The sequence below is a fragment of the Lingula anatina genome, chromosome 1 (assembly GCF_051362555.1).
Source record: "Lingula anatina isolate TDL-2025a chromosome 1, LinAna3.0, whole genome shotgun sequence".
Lineage (NCBI taxonomy): Eukaryota > Metazoa > Brachiopoda > Lingulata > Lingulida > Lingulidae > Lingula > Lingula anatina.
The window spans coordinates 13,182,821-13,199,429 of NC_141767.1; the positions used below are offsets into that span (position 1 = coordinate 13,182,821).

The window sequence follows — 16,609 nt, forward strand, 5'->3', positions numbered from 1 at the left end:
TACTTTTAAAAACCTACAGCTCTAAAAGAAGAGCATTTATTGGCTGCTGGACCGGAAGCACATGGCGATTTGTAAAATTAGGACCGAGAGGACGATCGTATCGTAATCATGCTTTCCAAAAATATTCTGCGTTTAAGGGTATGTTAACAAGAAGTTGACTCTAAATGATTGATTGATTTTTTGTGAAATATTGTTTTTTATTCAAGCAACTGTGATAGTTTTCTTTAGGCAAACGATGTCTACCTACGAATTATTGAGGGACGTTCTTATGCAATTTTACTAGTAAATTATTTTTAATTTTCAGCCTTTTTAATATATTAAGGTTCATATAAACATATACGTTTAAATGCTATATCTGTTGTATCATCCTAAAATGGAAAAAATGGACCTCTTATATATTCTTACAATTTGGTTATTTGGACTGCTTTGAAGTTTGAGGAGTGATGTCACTTGTTCCAGTTGTGTCCTCACAACTTCACAGTCAGTCAACACAACTGTGGAACCAATTTGTTTGTACGTTTTTTAACACCAGAATGCATCACAAAAGCGATAACTTTCATTTCATTAAATACTTTCATTTGTTCATTAAAATTATTCTGCATAAAGCAAAATTTGTTAACTACATGTATTATGCCCCATATAATAATAATAATAATAATAATGATAGCTGTAGCTGTGGAAAGTCTTACCCAAGTTTTCTCTGTCTACATATATATTCACATTTTTTTGGTATTTACTGCATGTGTGTCTATGTGTCAGTACTAGCTGTTCTTAGTCATGTTTCAATTACGTATACTAGTATATACAGTTCCAATAGCAGTAGTTGTAAGGCAGCATACAAATGTCCAATATGAAAATTGGTAGAAATCTTATACTCTTGGAACTTTTATTATGGCAGTTTTTGTAAACAAATATTTAATGGCACTTATTATCTTCCTAATGATAGGATTGAAAGATTCTAGGATTTGGTAGGCTAGTTAACCAGGTGGTTTTATGTTGATGTGTTGGTAGGTTCAATTTCAATATATTTAATTTAATGGCAAATTGCTTGCAACAGTTGAACTCCAGATAAGGGAAAATAAGTAGCTTCCAAAACGGTAGTTTTTTTAATGGAAATAAATGATACATAAACTGAACCTTTCTTCCAAACTTAGGTGGTGAGTGTTGTTTTTTTCTTTTTTCAATGTAAAGAAGAGTGCTCAATACTGATTTTTTTTTAGCTTAGTTTAAAAGTTTTCATTTATGACAGATCCACAAGTAGATTTAGCTGTTGACTGTTTTGACATACTTGGTCATAGCTGAATTACCTGTTCAAGTGAGGGTGAAAAGGTAATAAGCTCAGTCTTGATGATAACTTGTTAGTCCCTCTTGACCTCACACCCCCAGGGTAAGCTTAAAAAAGTCACCAAATACATTGTGTGCTCCCTAATCTTTGTTCATGGTGTGTTTCTTCTTTCTTATCCAGATGGACTCCAAAACTTAGCATTTGTCATTGTATATTGACTAGTTTGGACTAAAATTATGAAAACTCCAACTAAAATGGATATTTATATGTTTATATATTTATCTGCAGACTTGATGAAATCATCAATCATACGAGTAAATGGTTATTAGTTTAATTTTTTTTTTTAGATGCTTCGCCCCTTGCCACAGCAAGTCAACCATCATCAGACTCGATACCGGAGTGACCTACCTATTAACTATGGGGTGTTATTTGTACCTCAGCAAGAAGCTTGGGTAGTGGAAAGATTTGGCAAGTTTTTGAGAATATTAGAACCTGTAAGCATTTTATTTTCAAACCTCTGTACAAATTAAAATAATAAAAATTAAAATAATTTTATTACAAACACAATACAAATGAAGTTTCAGTTGGCACATAGGTGCTGCTTATAAATATATTGTAGTAGTACTAGGACCCCCAAGATTAGGTCCTAAAGTAATATTTTGCTAATGCTTACTTGATGTATGGTCTAGTGGCACACAATTTATTCATTCCAGGGTTTGAATTTCCAAATTCCTGTGATAGATTCCATTAGATATGTCCAAAGTTTGAAAGAGTTGGCCATAAATATTCCTCAGCAAAGTGCTATCACTGTAGGTAAGTGCCTTTAATGCAGAAGTTGATCTTAACTTGAAGACCAAAAAATGTAGTCTACTTTAATCATGGTTGAATCTGTAGTGAGATCCCTGATAGGATGCTTCTTATTATTTTTAAAAAGGTTTTTGTCATAGTGTGAACTTACAACAAAGCCAAAGCAAAAAAGCGTAAAGCATATTAACATCTTTTAACATTTTTTTAAAAAATTTGATTTTTTAAATAGCTTATTAAATTTTCTTTCTCAGATAATGTCACCATAGCAATAGATGGTGTTCTGTACCTAAAAGTAATGGATCCATATAAAGTAAGTAGTTTCTAGGATATTACTAGAACTTCTTTGTTTCTTTTTATTTCATATGGGTTTATATTAACAAAGCAAAGTATTATGTAAAGATAAATGTTAACCCATTGATTTTATCACTACATAAAGGATTTATGCATAAAGTATGGTTTGTATTTTTTCTCATGAATTTAGTTTATTTGAACAAAGATAATGAAACCTTGTTGCTTTGATGAGTGAGTTTTGCAATAGAGGTGCACTTTTCTTTTATTTAGGCTAGTTATGGTGTTGAAGACCCAGAATATGCCATTACACAATTAGCCCAGACAACTATGAGATCAGAAATTGGTAAAATTGAACTAGATACAGTGTTCAGGGAGAGGGAGACCCTCAATACATGTATTGTAGGTAATTATTATAAATGAGAGAAAAAACTACCAGTTTCACTTCCTAAAGTTTCATATATATAACAGGACTGTTTCTAAAAGAGTGGGCTGTCCTAAAAAATATTTTTCATCTAATGTGTTTAATTGTATTGGTGTAAGCATAGAATAATATTTACTGTTGCACTTCTCTATATTCCCTCTTGAGATGCATGAAATATTTTGTAAATGGTAGAAAGCTAGTTATTCATATCACTTTTAAGTTTTTATAACAAGGATGGACTTTTTGTGAATTTTTATTTCAGAGTCAATAAACAAAGCTTCAAACTCATGGGGAATTGAATGTTTGAGATATGAAATTCGTAAGTAAAATTATTTTTGTAGTCCCTGTGTCATAAATAAGAAAATAATCCACAAAAGCCTTGAGACAGTTGTGCAACATGTAGACTCACCCTTCAAGAATGCGACGGGAAGAGGCAAAAGATTGCATAGCTATGCAATGCAGATTTTAATAACCATGCATATTATAGATTTAATAATCAAAATTTGAATCTTATGTATGGAAGACATAAGTAATCATGAAAATGCTCTGTTGTATACTATGTATCAGACAACTCATTTTACTTGACAAGACAGATTGTTTGCATTAGCATTTTAGAAAAACAACAAAAAATGTTCTAGTAATTCTGTTTTTCATCAATTTCTTGATCCTGTCGTTTTATTGAAGGGTATGTCAATACATTTTCTGACTTGCAGTTCATTTTGAATTGAAGGCAACTTTTTTGAAATTTTGAAAAGGTGTATGCTATTTTGTCATACTAATCTATTGGCTGTTAACCAGGTGATATAAAAATGCCAGAAAAGGTGGCAGAGGCTATGCAGTTGCAGGTTGAAGCTGAAAGAAAGAAAAGAGCCTCCATTCTGGAGTCAGAAGGTAGGTGTGATATTGACTTGATTTTCAAGACTTCTTACTTTTTAGTGCGGTGTCTATATAGTAAATGTGGTTTGCTGTATATATGAGCAGTTTTGATTACCTTTGCTAAGGAGGAAGTAATGTTCTCACCTACATTTCTTTCTGTTTATCACCAGCCTAACTTAAAAAGTAAAGGACAGGTTTTGATGAAATTTACAAGAACTAAGAAATGGGCTGTCTTAAAAGTGATTAGATTGTGGTGGTGATTTGGTTAGATCACCATTCACCCTATTTATGTGGATCAAATGCAGTACTTCAAAGGCTTTGTTTGTGTATATTATCTCCATCCATCCTGTCAAACATGTACCATAAGCTCCACCCTGCTCACTTCTCATGAACCCATAATACATTTGCAAGTCCACTGCTCAACTCATTTGTGCATAATTTGAAAGTATCCCTTAGTACTACTTTTGCCCATTGTGTTTGGACAACTAGCACAATCATTAACAGCCTGAGTTGTAGACTGATTTACTTTTGTGGAGGTCTACACTTTCTGAGTGCTTATCTAGTTCTGAAATACACATTTATTGCATCGTGCTGGTGTCAGAAGACATCTGTTCACACACAAAATACTATGATCTGGGTCTTACAAATTTCAACAGTGACAGTCAAGTCTAAAACTATGCAGACTGGGTCATAAATCCTGAGCATCCATTTTAATATCACATGAAGTTCCTGGACATAATATCACATCTAGTTCCTGGACATAATGTCAGAGAGTAGATTTTAAAAGAAAATTGTTATTCTTGGTATCTCCAGGTGTGAAAGTGGCTGAAATTAACGTAGCAGAGGGCAAGAAACAGGCCACAATTCTCGCCTCTGAAGCTGTGCGGACAGAGAATATCAACAGAGCTTCGGGTACAGTTCTTACTCTCACATGTTGACCACTTCTCCTTTCCTAGCATTTTATGTTTTAGAAATTTGAATCTGAAAATCTTATCTTATTTGTAATTTCTTAATTACAGACAATGAGAACACTCTTCATTTCTCTTATATAATTGAAACTTGTAAAAGATTTCTGAATAGATTATAACTGTACTTTAAGGTGAAGCAGAGGCTATTTTAGCCATAGCTAATGCGCGTGCAGATGCAACACGGGCAGTTGCCAAAGCCATTGGAGCTCAGGTAATGTAATATCCCCAATTGTTGCTAGGATACCAACAATCTATTGTTAAATGTTTGAAAAAATCTTTGAATGAAAAAACTAAAAACCAGTTGGTACTTTGCATTAAGTTGTACATTTGGTCTTTCACACATTGGCATTGTTAAAAAAGACTCTTATTAACAGTTTTGCCAGTGTCATATACTTAGAGCAACTCTGCACAAAAAAAAAATTGTCTTTAGAGTAGGATTCCTTAGATGTTCAAGAAAACTGAAATTAACCAGTGACTGGAATCATTAGTGAATTCACACCTCTGCCTTGAATTTCAGAATGGTATGAATGCAGTGTCCATGACTGTTGCTGAGCAGTACATCTCTGCATTTGGCAATCTGGCAAAGACTGGTAATACTGTGCTTCTGCCAACAAACACAGGAGATATAAGCAGCATGGTGGGGCAGGTACGTGTTTTGTATGTGTTTATGGATGAACACAAGCATGCATGCACACACATGCATACAGACATGTACACATTGGTTGTGTATTGCCCCTGAACATACATACACAGATTGCTAAAATAATCTGTGGTAAAACTTATCATCGTCTAATCTGTCAGTTGATTATTTTGGAAAATGTTACAATCATTTAGAAAACTGAAGGGGTTGTCCTTTCACATGATATTTGGAAAAAAGAAATTGCTTTTTATAAAGCCAAACATTATTGAACTTTTCCCATTGACTTTCAGGCAATGACAATATACAAGACTCTAAGTACACCATCTCAAACACAATTAATTGAAGATGCTAAAGGTGCAGAGACTGCGGAAAATGAAGAAGAGGAGATTGAGACTCCAGCAGTGTCACCAGGGACAAGTGTGGAAGCAGAAAATGATATAGGATACAGTGATCCCGACTCTTTAGGCCCACATGAAGAACCTGATCCTACAAAGGAGAAAAATGACTAATAATGTAATATTTTAATATTAAGGATTGGTGGATAATGTGTTGAATCCGGAAATAGTTCATCTCCCAGTGATGAAAGACCTCTTGTATATATTTTATTAGCTTAACACAAAACTATCTTGTTAGTGATAAACATTGATAAGGACTTGATTTTGAGTGACTGAATAAAGTAAATAGCTTTATTTATATTTCTCAGAGAAAAAAGTGCAAGGCTATTTGTATTCTGATAACATAATTTGTAGCAAGTTGCTGTATAGATAATATTGTGTCATTATTCAACAAATAGGTGTTTTTAGGCTAGACCAGATAAGAATCCAGTTTGAAACTAGCTTAGACCCATCAGAATTTTTGTTTGGAATAGGTTAAAGAACGTTTCACCTGGGCAAGATAAGAAAGGAAAGCATCACTGCATGTGTATTCATGACAGTAATGGCACATGTATTCATGACAGTGATGTTGGGATTATACCTTTCGGATTCCACACCATTCATAAATAATTTGTAAATAAAAAAGTCTTTATTCATCAGGGTATTAACCAGAATATCAACATTTGATAAATGCCATTTTGTTTGAAAAGTGAAAACTTTGTTATTCAAGAATTCTAGCCCTGATCTAAGCTACGTGTAGTTCTAAAATTAACTGGATTCTGCTTGGGCCTTCATAATAATTTGCCTGACTCAAAACAAAATGAATGGCTTGCTGTATTAGAATAATCTAAAAATAAAGAGAAACTTATTATTATGTCAATATGACATAAACAACAAAACTTATTATTATGTCAATATGACATAAACAACAAGAAGTTCATTGTGTGCACTTTCGGAGTCTTGAGGAGGTCACCCAACGCCCCAGCTAAGATAAAAGTATAGATGTCAATGTGACGTAACATGAACCCAAGAAAGGGTGCCTTGTTTTCACAGTTACAGTACATAGTGGAACGCGCCCTGAGGAGGTCGCTCTAACGTCCCAGTTCTTCCCTGAGAGAGCGCAGTTTGGAGTTCCAGGCATCCCAGTCTACGTACGCTCCCTCCAGATGACGTTCTGGTAGACTGCCTTCACCACCGAAGTTTGCAAAGATAGCGGAGCGACCATGCAAGACACGGACATTATCGAAGCAGATAATTTCACCTGTAACAAAGCATACATGCATGTCAGTAGGCAAACGAATCATTAGTAATTATGAGAAGCAGAATGAGCTGGAATGGAGAATTTTCAAAATTCGCACCACATTCGGGAAGAAATTTCAAATTGACCTACATACTGATGACCTAATAAGAATACTGTTGGAATACTCAGAATGCGCTTAAATCAGCCTGGAATGATTTGTTCACATTTCGGGTGTATAAGCACTCAAATGCAGGTCTAATGTAGTTGGAAAACTAGGAATATCGATAATGCTGTCAGAATGCAGTCAGAACAATAAGAATACACTACGAATGCCGTACGAGTGTAGTTCGATTGCCGACTGAAATAGTATTTCGGCAGCCATCGAGATGCATTCGAGTTGCATTCCGTCTCATTTGAGGCACTGCAGAACATTCTAGCAGGATTTGAAGCGTTTTGCCATTTCGGTTCTCCCTCGAATGCGATCAGAATGTTTCGAATGCTGTTGGAATGGCGTAAGAATGTTAAGAGTGCACTCAAAGTGCAATTAGAATACACTTGGGATGCACTTCGAAAGTTTTGAGCATGAGCAAAACATTCCGATCGGACACAAGAATGGGCCCGTATATTTGGAATGCACTCAGAATTTTTAGAACGCAATTCGAATATCCAGGAATATACAAGGATTCTCATTCCGACTACATTCAAGCTCATTCCGCCTCTAGTGTGACTAGGGTATAAGAAAAAATTATTTGGCTACCGCAAAATATTTTAATGACCATTGCTAAGTAGGGGGCTGGCCCGCTGCGCATGGTTGAGTGAATCTTGAATCAATAGAAATTATATAGACTTTCTTTAAAATTGACTGAACACGACTGAACAGTGAAAACGTATCAACGGAAATCATCCCCGGTAGCAAACTACGGAACCATTCCCCATCGTACTTATAACTGTGGATCGATCTATCTCCGAGGGGATTCTCTATAAATTGCATCCATCTTAAGCGGCTTAGGGGTAATTAACCAAGCTTGCATTTACAATAGGCCGTGCGACTTGGGGCTACCTCGGATGATTCCCATTGGACACACAACTGTATCAAATGAGACGACCAGTTTGCAGCCAGTGGCATCTCCGTGGTGACTATCGCCTCTTACCTGGTTCCATTTTGTATTCCACCATATTTTCCTTGGCGTAAAAGGAGTGGTAAAGTAGTATGTACGCCTTGTACCACTCCCGAGCATGTTCCTTGTCGGTATTTAAGAAGTCGCATCTCCCGTGGTTTGATATGCGGACATGGTTGTAGTTCCCATCGCCATCCAGTCTGGGAGAAGTAAGAAATAAATAATATGAGAAGCACGTCAAGAACTGAAGAATTAAGGAAACTATCCAGTTTAGCAGAGAACCGAAACATTGTCCCACAAATTATGTGACTTTGCGATAACGTCAGCTTTAATTTTACATATCAGAATTGCGGCCACAAAATTTGGCGTATATTTTGGAGAACCTTTCAGTGTATACCCTGGTTAAAACTAAAAGCTAGAAGGCATTTCATTTTACTGTATGGTCGTGCCCCTTGACTGCTGGAGATAATCCCCAACATGTTGGTCGTGCCCCATATCATGGAAGTCGACAACAGTTTCGGCGAGTAGGTTGAAGGCGGCTAAATTGGATTTTCGAATATTTTCGGCAGCATGATATCCGTCGGCGAATTGATTTGTTCCTCCCATGTTCGACTGCTTGATGCAATGAAGAAACTGGACCTAAGCATAAATGAAGAATAAAGGTGACAGACATGGCAAGAAAGTGACGAAAGGGAGACCATTTGTCTCTATTTCTGTAGAATTATAAAATGTATTATGAACGTCTCACAAACTAAAAGAATAATGTAAACTTACGCCTGGCATGTAGTCAAAATAAGATAAGTCCGTGTGCATTTCCAATGCACCGGCTGTATAGGCAGCATTCTTTGGATCAGGACGCGTGTATACTTGAAAAGTGTCCCTAACCATTGGAAATATAGGAAAACAATTAAGTATGGATAAGCAAACGTTTCTACATGACCTAAAATTGCAAATTGATAAGTTGAAAAGTTGAGAGTCAATGAAGTTGTAAATAATGAAAGCACTTTTAAACATTTGTTTAAAATTGAATTAAGCGAGATTTGAATTCATTTTTACCCTTTTTACTTTACAAAAGTCTGTTATAATTACAGTATGTATAAAATGTAATACTTATTAAAAATGAGTTCATTACAAAAATGATGGGAATGTTTCGCATTATGCTTTACATGGTAAATCTTAACTAAGGAGAAAATCAACGAATCTATACCCATAGTTGCATGGTCTAATGAAGGCTATGGCGTTCCCGAGTGTGACAACAGCCCCCGTATCTTGTGGCGCATTATGAACCACCGCAATCCCTGTGACCCGTATGGTGTCCAGAAAGCGGTACATTTGCTCATTGTCAGATATTACCTGGAGTGCAAAATATGTGAGGACAACATCGCCGATCACAGATGATTTTCCACATGCCGACGCCGTTAACTGATTGTACGGTCAATGAGCAATTCAGTTTTAAATGTGTAATCAATACTATCAGGTAGTCACAAACAGAAATTAAGTGTAGAAATTTACTTAAAATGCACTCAAACTTTTGTTTGCAAATATGGGCATGGAAGCGTATTCTAATCCAACGCAACTTCTTACTAAAGGAAATAATGTTTTGTCTATATACATAGCATTTACATTTAAGATTTTTCAACTCCATGGTAAGTGAAAGCATTTATGAAACTGTTGGCGGTCAGAAAACACACAGTAAGATATCTTATTTGTTGAAGATCATTGCTGTAGCTAGAGTCCTTGAATTTGGCTCTATCCCAGTTTGAAGTTCATTAAAAACTTAACAGAAGTAAAAAATTTAACTACGTACCTCCTTGAAATCAAATCTAGGAATGTTTCCATTTAGTTCGGCTCCCCAAAACTTTTTACCTCCCTTAAGGTAGGTATCACTCAAACGACAGCGGCGAGCCTCAGCACTGAAGTTATGTTTCTTAAGCCAGTCAAGTTGATAGGTGCTCACGTGACCATCGTCCCAAGTGACCTCTATATCACCTGTAGTTGGATCCACCTAAAACAGAAAAAAAGCATAATATCCTTTGCCGTTTCGACCACACGTTTTCCTCAGAAATTTGTGTATTAGCAACGCCAATTGAATTGTATCCACCTTTTCGTTATTATATTAGGTAACTGTAAAGCAAGCACCAAAACCATTCATTTCGACTACCATGTACACTGTAGGGCGTATCAGATGCAATAAAGTGAGCGTAATTGGCTACAATGGTAAGCGGAGAAAATCCTCTTGGTACGGAATAGCAGTATACTGACGGCTGTAGTGATGCTCTGTTTTATAACAAGAGTTCCCTCGATAGAAGAAAATTTTGGAATAAAAACTGATAGCTACACGTTCCTGGTAGTCGCACCTCACCTTGAGCACCAGATTACAGGTGGCAATGAATTATTATGTAATATGAATGTGTAAATAAGATCTTTCGTAATATTACAATACAGGTATTCTTATCGCTATCTGGGAATGAAAATTGTCCTGAGCTACTTATCACTTTTGACGCCTTAGTGAGAGAAAAATTTGGGATTTGTATTTAAAAGCAAAGTCCAAAGAGTTTGGAAGTGGGCAGCTTGAGAAGAGATTACTGTGCGATGAGAATACAACATCCATACCAGTGTGAGCGAAGGCAGTGATACGTTTTATCTTTCTTGCCAGGAAAACTTGACTGGTTTCCTTGCCAGGTAAACACTATATACATAAAGCCGTTACCACACCTGTTTCCAATCTAAGTACAGACTTGTCCGTTGACAGGTCAGTCTCAGTGGCGGATTTAGGAGGGTGTCAGGGGGGCCCTTACCCAGGGGCGGATTGAGGCTGTCTTCTGGGTCTTCCGGAAGACGGTCAAATTTCTAAGTTTACATTGATGAGTAACTAATTTTTTCTGTCGGAAGACGGTCAAAAATTGGAGGATGGATAAACATAGATAATATGGAAGACTGTCAGAAAATATATCTGGATCCGCCCCTGCTTACCCCCCCTTCGATTTCTGAAAAAAGTCACACGAATGGTCCCCTTTTGAAATTAGAATTTTGACTAGCTGAATCATAGGTCTAAATCGTACCAAATGGCACTGTTTGCCCTCTAAAATACCAATATTTTTCGGGGCCCTTCAGTGGGCCCCAAACCCAACGCAAGGAGGAGGGGGGCTAAGGGTCGGCTTCGCATCCGCAGACCCCTCCCCCCCCCCTCTTCAAATAAACCTGGATTTTCCCCTGAGTCTGACTGGTTAGGCGTGATTAGGCCTATGTAAGAGAGCACTTGTGTGCGTCCCAGCTTTTGATCAAAGATATCAAAGACTTATAATGTTAATGCATCCATGGGACCGATGAAGTAGTTTTGCAGCGTAAATAATTTACATTGCAGCACTCAATGACAAGAAAAAGAATCCAATTTCATTGTAAACATGACAAAGAGGGCTCATATAGGTTATATCATAGGCATCCTTTGCCACGGAGTTTCAAATACACTTTCTTTGTCAAATTCAGACAGTTTCCCACATTACCCTTTAGCCTAGGTCCCAACTACGTTTTGGACGCACGGTTTTTAGGTTCCTTGCGTCCGGCTAGGACGTAGCTAGATCGCAGGGAAGGAATCAAGTAATGCATTGGTGAAAAGTTTCTACGTGCTGTTTGCGTCCTCCCAAAAGTCGCACAATGGACGTGCTCCTCACGCACGAACTCCCACATTTTCCCCATTTTTTTTGGCCGTAAACCACACGTAACAGCCCGTACGTTCGGTTGGGACCTAGGCTTTTGGGTTACTGCGCCTATTCACATAATGTCAGAGATAAACATCCAAATATGAACTTTGTATCTACTGAGTATATCAGCTTTTTAGGAGCAGAACCTTAAGAACTGTTGTGGAGAACATTTCGCAAAACGTAATGGACGGATTTTGATGAATATTTCAGAATAAAAAATTGCTTGGATCCTGGAAAACCAGTCTGGGTCACTGTAAAAAGTGAATGCTAAAATCCCTGAATAAATTTTCTTTATTCTTATCTTTCATTTACAAATAACATATCATCTTGGTTCTGTACTGTGAAAGATTTGTTTATGTTTATATACTTAGCATAACTTGATAAATAAATGCATTACCTCACACTCAAATTAGGCCTAACTCAATAAATAAATGCATAATCGAACAGTACACGGACAATAATAATATCTTTTTCTATATTTATTCAATCACTATTCCTTTTTTTAATGCTCCATACCTGAAAGGCAGATGCCTTTACGTCCACATTCAATTCAGCCATCAGCAAACTCCGAGATCTTGAAGAAGGTGAATGACATTCGCTGCACAAGCAACTATCGCGTAGCCAGATGTATGGAAAGCTAGCCATATTGCCGTCCTCCGAGGCAACATGCAGCATGCGCGTGTTTTCATCAGCACGCACCTGAACACCGTGAGGACACATGTTTAGTGTTGTGTGATGCGAGTCCCGTTCTTTACAAATGGGGATCTCCGTGGCAAAAGATTTGCCCGAGTCGAACAGGCAGTTGACATTCTGATATAAGCCCGGGCAGCAAGGCACTCGCCACACCCCCTTCGGTGCTTTCCATATTTGGCTGGAAGTCACTGACCGGCAGTACAAAGTGCGCGCGAAAGCATATGTCCGAATCATTTTGAATGACCAGATGGAGTGTAGGAAATATTATCTCATCGGCTTTGCTTGCCCTGGTTAATGTGACCTACTTTTAACTGAAAATAGAATGCTGTGTCTGGAGACGGGTCAATATGTGTAGGGTTTAGCCTTAAAAAAACATGAAATTAAGACAAAAGGTTCTTCTTATGTAGTTTTGATGACATATCATATTGATCACTATAAAGCTAGTAATAAAGCAAAACAAGTATTTAGGTCTAGGCGGGGGTTACAACAACCTCGACTGGATCAGCTTTCTAAAGGTGAACCAAATAAAAAAATCAGTGCAAGCAGAGAAGTATAGAATGTCTAGAATAACCCTCATATAGTTTGTCTAAATGTCTTTACATAATGAGAGGTACTGATTTGATAGTACTTCCACACAGTAACTGACTCTTGATCAAATGAGCTTTCACATGACAACAATCAACCTTGGTTACCGATGGACCCCTGCACGGTCTACCAGTATTACATCACAGGCCAGATTAGAATCCACTGCAGTTCAGAACAGGACCGAACTGGGTTGGAATTTTATCTGACCTGTGGCATTTACCCATGACTGTACTTATTTACTAAGGCCCCTTGAAATGAATTTTAATGAAAGGAATATCAAAGTCATATTGAAACACAGTAGGCTCATGGATACATCGTCCTTGTAAATGACTTCACAAACCCCTTTTTTGTCCATCTACGTAGAAATAAGTCGTACCTTTTTTTTTTTCAACTTAGTAAAACAGACACCTACTTTACTTTAAATAACCTCTACCCGCCCCTTTCTTTAACCAAGAAAAACGTACCTTAGGAGCCTTGTTCATTATTTTGGTCCATAAAGTTTAACGCACATAAATGGTCATTATATAACAACCTGCTGGTAAATTGGCCGCATCCAAAAAATGGGGGTAGGGGAAAGAAAACATCCATAATATGAAAATAAAGTGAGATAAATCAATAATTTATAAATTATTATGCATCTGAAAGATATATAATTCTAACTTAATCAGTAAAAAAAATTGGAGGCCTAACATTGAATAACATGTAAGCCAATGAAGTCAATGGTCACTTCATGTCAAATTTGATGCATTTTCAGGAAAATAGACCAATAACCAAATTTTAAAGAGAATGAAAGTCAAGATTAATGGTTTACGGTTATTTTTGATAACTTCATTAAAGAGATTTGATGGGTTTCCGTCGTTTATTTAAATTTAAATGGCATCGTCCTAGAAAATCGTGGCTATTGGATCTTAGTTACAATAATAGCTGTGGTACCTTCATCATCATCAGAGGTTCTCTTCTGTTCAGAGACTGTTTGACTTTCAGTGTTTGATTTTTTTTTTATATCTTCTCTAAATTAATTTGTGACTTGAGCAGTTAATTAGGATAAATCAGTTTGGCAACTTATTAACTAGCTATTAATTGAACGATGTTTTTTTTACATGAAACCTTATGCCATCCAAAATATTATTATGAAAGCCGCGGCCACCGCTGGAAATGTGTGAAAATTTGGCTCTGATCTCATTGGAAAAAGAGTATGTAAGTTTAATGAAAAAAATTAGTGAGTAAATTTCGTAACTAATAAATCTGAATGACAGATACAATGACCACAGTCACCACATAACTTAACTTTGATTAATGTGACGGGGGCTTTTACGTGTGATAAAAGCGCGTCACTGTAAAGTTATAAACAACTCTCTTTTTCCTCTAAAAGGAATTTTATTCTGCGCACACGGACTACATCAAGTTGAAGATGTGACCACAACGTCTCTCCCTCAGTTACTCCTTCCTATGCTACTACTTTCCCGACTCGCAGAACATTTACCGAACACACCGAATGCGGCAAAATGCTGCATTTTTATAACAAAATTAGGGCGACAGGTGGTTCACATCTCACGTCAAGGATGGACATTTTTGATTCAACATTTACTTAATTATTGGAAATACTGATTCTAGACCTTCGATTTAAATAGTGTGATTTGCCCGGTTCTTTGATTCTTAATATTTAATTTTGACCGAACCGGAACTGGTCATTTTCCTGAACTAGCGAAGTGCTTATTAAATACTAATACATGACACCAAGAGATAATCAATCTTTCTATATATATCTGCTGTTGCTCTGTCCTCTGCTTGCAATTTAATTGACGCGTTTGCCGACCACTAGAGGTCATTAATTACGGCACTCATTCGCTGGCCTGAGATCGGAAGGTTATTATGTTTGGTCAGTGCTTGAACGTCTAATGAGACTTATGTTGTTTTTGCAATCTTATTGTAACTAATGAATTTTAAATGTTTTTAAAACTTAAATTAAGTTCTTACTAAAATTTGTAACACTACCGTGTTATATATCGGCACTCATTCGCTGGCCTGAGATCGGAAGGTTATTATGTTTGGTCAGTGCTTGAACGTCTAATGAGACTTATGTTGTTTTTGCAATCTTATTGTAACTAATGAATTTTAAATGTTTTTAAAACTTAAATTAAGTTCTTACTAAAATTTGTAACACTACCGTGTTATATTAACACTAGAAGATGAGAGATTTTTAGGGGGGGACTGCAAAAACTTGTGGTGTTGCTGCTATATATTTCTTGACCATCAATGGAAATAAGGATCGATATATAGTTGCTGATAATGTGGAGACTGCTTTTGATTTGTTTCTTATTAAATTCTCTTGATATATCTCAAACAATGATACTGTGTCACTGATTATTTCACGAACCAAGATGATCCGACTTTGAACTAATACGTCGTGAAAAAAGCCAGTTCCATACTGACACATTTTGCAGTGCATTTTGCTTGTCATCTTTTTACATACTTATGGGATTTTCGAATGGTATAAAAAGCTATCTTTCAAATATGTTAGGAACTGGACTTAAGGGCAAATAAAGAATAAAAGTTGACAGACTTGGTGACTGGTACCCTCTGTTATCAGGGGCCTCTAAAATAGTTCATAAAATGTAAACATAATTTTGTCAGACTATTAGCGGATACTTCACCTTTTTCAAATTTCTGGTCGTAAATCTGACTTACTTACCCGTCCCTACAGTTCGTAAAAATTTGCCAAATGACGTAGTAAAGCAGTGTGCTTTACTATTGCGTGTACAACAGCATAGTAATTCAAACGAGTTGTCGTTACAACCGAGGATAATAGCACAGAAAGAAAGCAGAAAATATCCATTAAAATATCATTTTCGGCAAATATGAACCATACCTTTCGGTATTCTTTTAACTTATGCGATTTGTAAATATATGGTACATTTACGTGGCATTAGGTCGGGGTTTGTGGCAAAAACTTTGCTTAAATGCACCTTTCAAGAAATACTATAGAGTGTTGTCTAATAGCCTACTTCCCGAAAAACTGTAATGCTTTAAATTAGACAAGAGGGTACGACTTTATTTCACGTTGTTTTACATGTACCTTGGTGGATAACGAAAAGATGATTGATGTCATTTACAAAAATACAGCATTATCGGCGTGAAGCCCTAATGTGTTTCTATATGACATTGGCATTCCTTGCAAAGAAATCAACTTTGGTGTACCCAGTATTTGTTACGCCTTTTTTGCAACAGAATAAAACGTGAGCGTAATAAAAAGCACAGTTTGTACCGTACATGTGCATTTTTTAATCAAAATATTCAAATCTGTTGCATCATTTCTGCTAAGTGGGGGTCAAAATATTCTGAGGTACGCTTCGGTACCTGCAGGGACTAGTTGACCTATGATAATGGTTATACAACAGTGTATAACGACATATCAAAGTATTAAATGTTGCGTTGCAGAGGTTATGCAGTGACAGATAAGCCAATCACATTTATTTGACTTGTAGTATTGATTCATTTGCATAACTGTTGCTATAATCAAAAGCTACACGGGTAGTGCAGTGGTCAGATTTTGGTTAGAGCTCACCACGTACCTGGGTTAACTTGTGTTGTTTATTTTAGATAATAGCCT

At 36.6% G+C, this 16,609-nt stretch overlaps 2 protein-coding genes across 3 annotated transcripts; one reads left to right on the forward strand and one right to left on the reverse strand.

Moving 5' to 3' along the window:
- The first annotated feature begins 9 nt into the window (after positions 1–9).
- On the forward strand, positions 10–6,559 carry LOC106171160 (stomatin-like protein stl-1). Its single transcript, XM_013551330.2, has 11 exons — positions 10–138; positions 1,633–1,779; positions 1,999–2,098; positions 2,344–2,402; positions 2,654–2,786; positions 3,067–3,123; positions 3,603–3,695; positions 4,494–4,592; positions 4,780–4,859; positions 5,166–5,294; positions 5,579–6,559. Exons 1-11 carry the CDS (start codon positions 109–111, stop codon positions 5,795–5,797), a joined length of 1,146 nt encoding a protein of 381 aa, XP_013406784.2. The 5' UTR covers positions 10–108; the 3' UTR covers positions 5,798–6,559.
- Positions 6,290–12,690, reverse strand: LOC106171134 (gamma-butyrobetaine dioxygenase). Of its 2 annotated transcripts, none has more exons than XM_024077735.2 (7): positions 12,238–12,690; positions 9,828–10,025; positions 9,228–9,373; positions 8,795–8,900; positions 8,457–8,659; positions 8,054–8,220; positions 6,290–6,923 (listed from the first exon to the last, which is right to left on the reverse strand). In XM_024077735.2, exons 1-7 carry the CDS (start codon positions 12,646–12,648, stop codon positions 6,754–6,756), a joined length of 1,401 nt encoding a protein of 466 aa, XP_023933503.2. In that variant the 5' UTR covers positions 12,649–12,690; the 3' UTR covers positions 6,290–6,753. The 2 variants fall into 2 exon arrangements, with proteins under 2 accessions (XP_023933503.2, XP_086855871.1); XM_086999745.1 differs by lacking the exon at positions 12,238–12,690 and adding an exon at positions 10,182–10,340.
- Between the last annotated feature and the right edge of the window lie 3,919 nt (positions 12,691–16,609).

Bases quoted from the DNA above. Each gene is read 5' to 3' on its own strand.
- LOC106171160 (XM_013551330.2), top strand. From the start codon at position 109: ATGCTTTCCAAAAATATTCTGCGTTTAAGG. The intron at 2,403-2,653 runs GTAAGTAGTTTC...TCTTTTATTTAG, and splicing joins AAGTAATGGATCCATATAAA to GCTAGTTATGGTGTTGAAGA. The intron at 4,860-5,165 runs GTAATGTAATAT...CTTGAATTTCAG, and splicing joins CCAAAGCCATTGGAGCTCAG to AATGGTATGAATGCAGTGTC.
- LOC106171134 (XM_024077735.2), bottom strand. From the start codon at position 12,648: ATGATTCGGACATATGCTTTCGCGCGCACTTTGTACTGCCGGTCAGTG. The intron at 10,026-12,237 runs GTATGGAGCATT...TTTCTGTTTTAG, and splicing joins TAAAGGCATCTGCCTTTCAG to GTGGATCCAACTACAGGTGA. The intron at 9,374-9,827 runs GTACGTAGTTAA...TTTGCACTCCAG, and splicing joins CTAGATTTGATTTCAAGGAG to GTAATATCTGACAATGAGCA.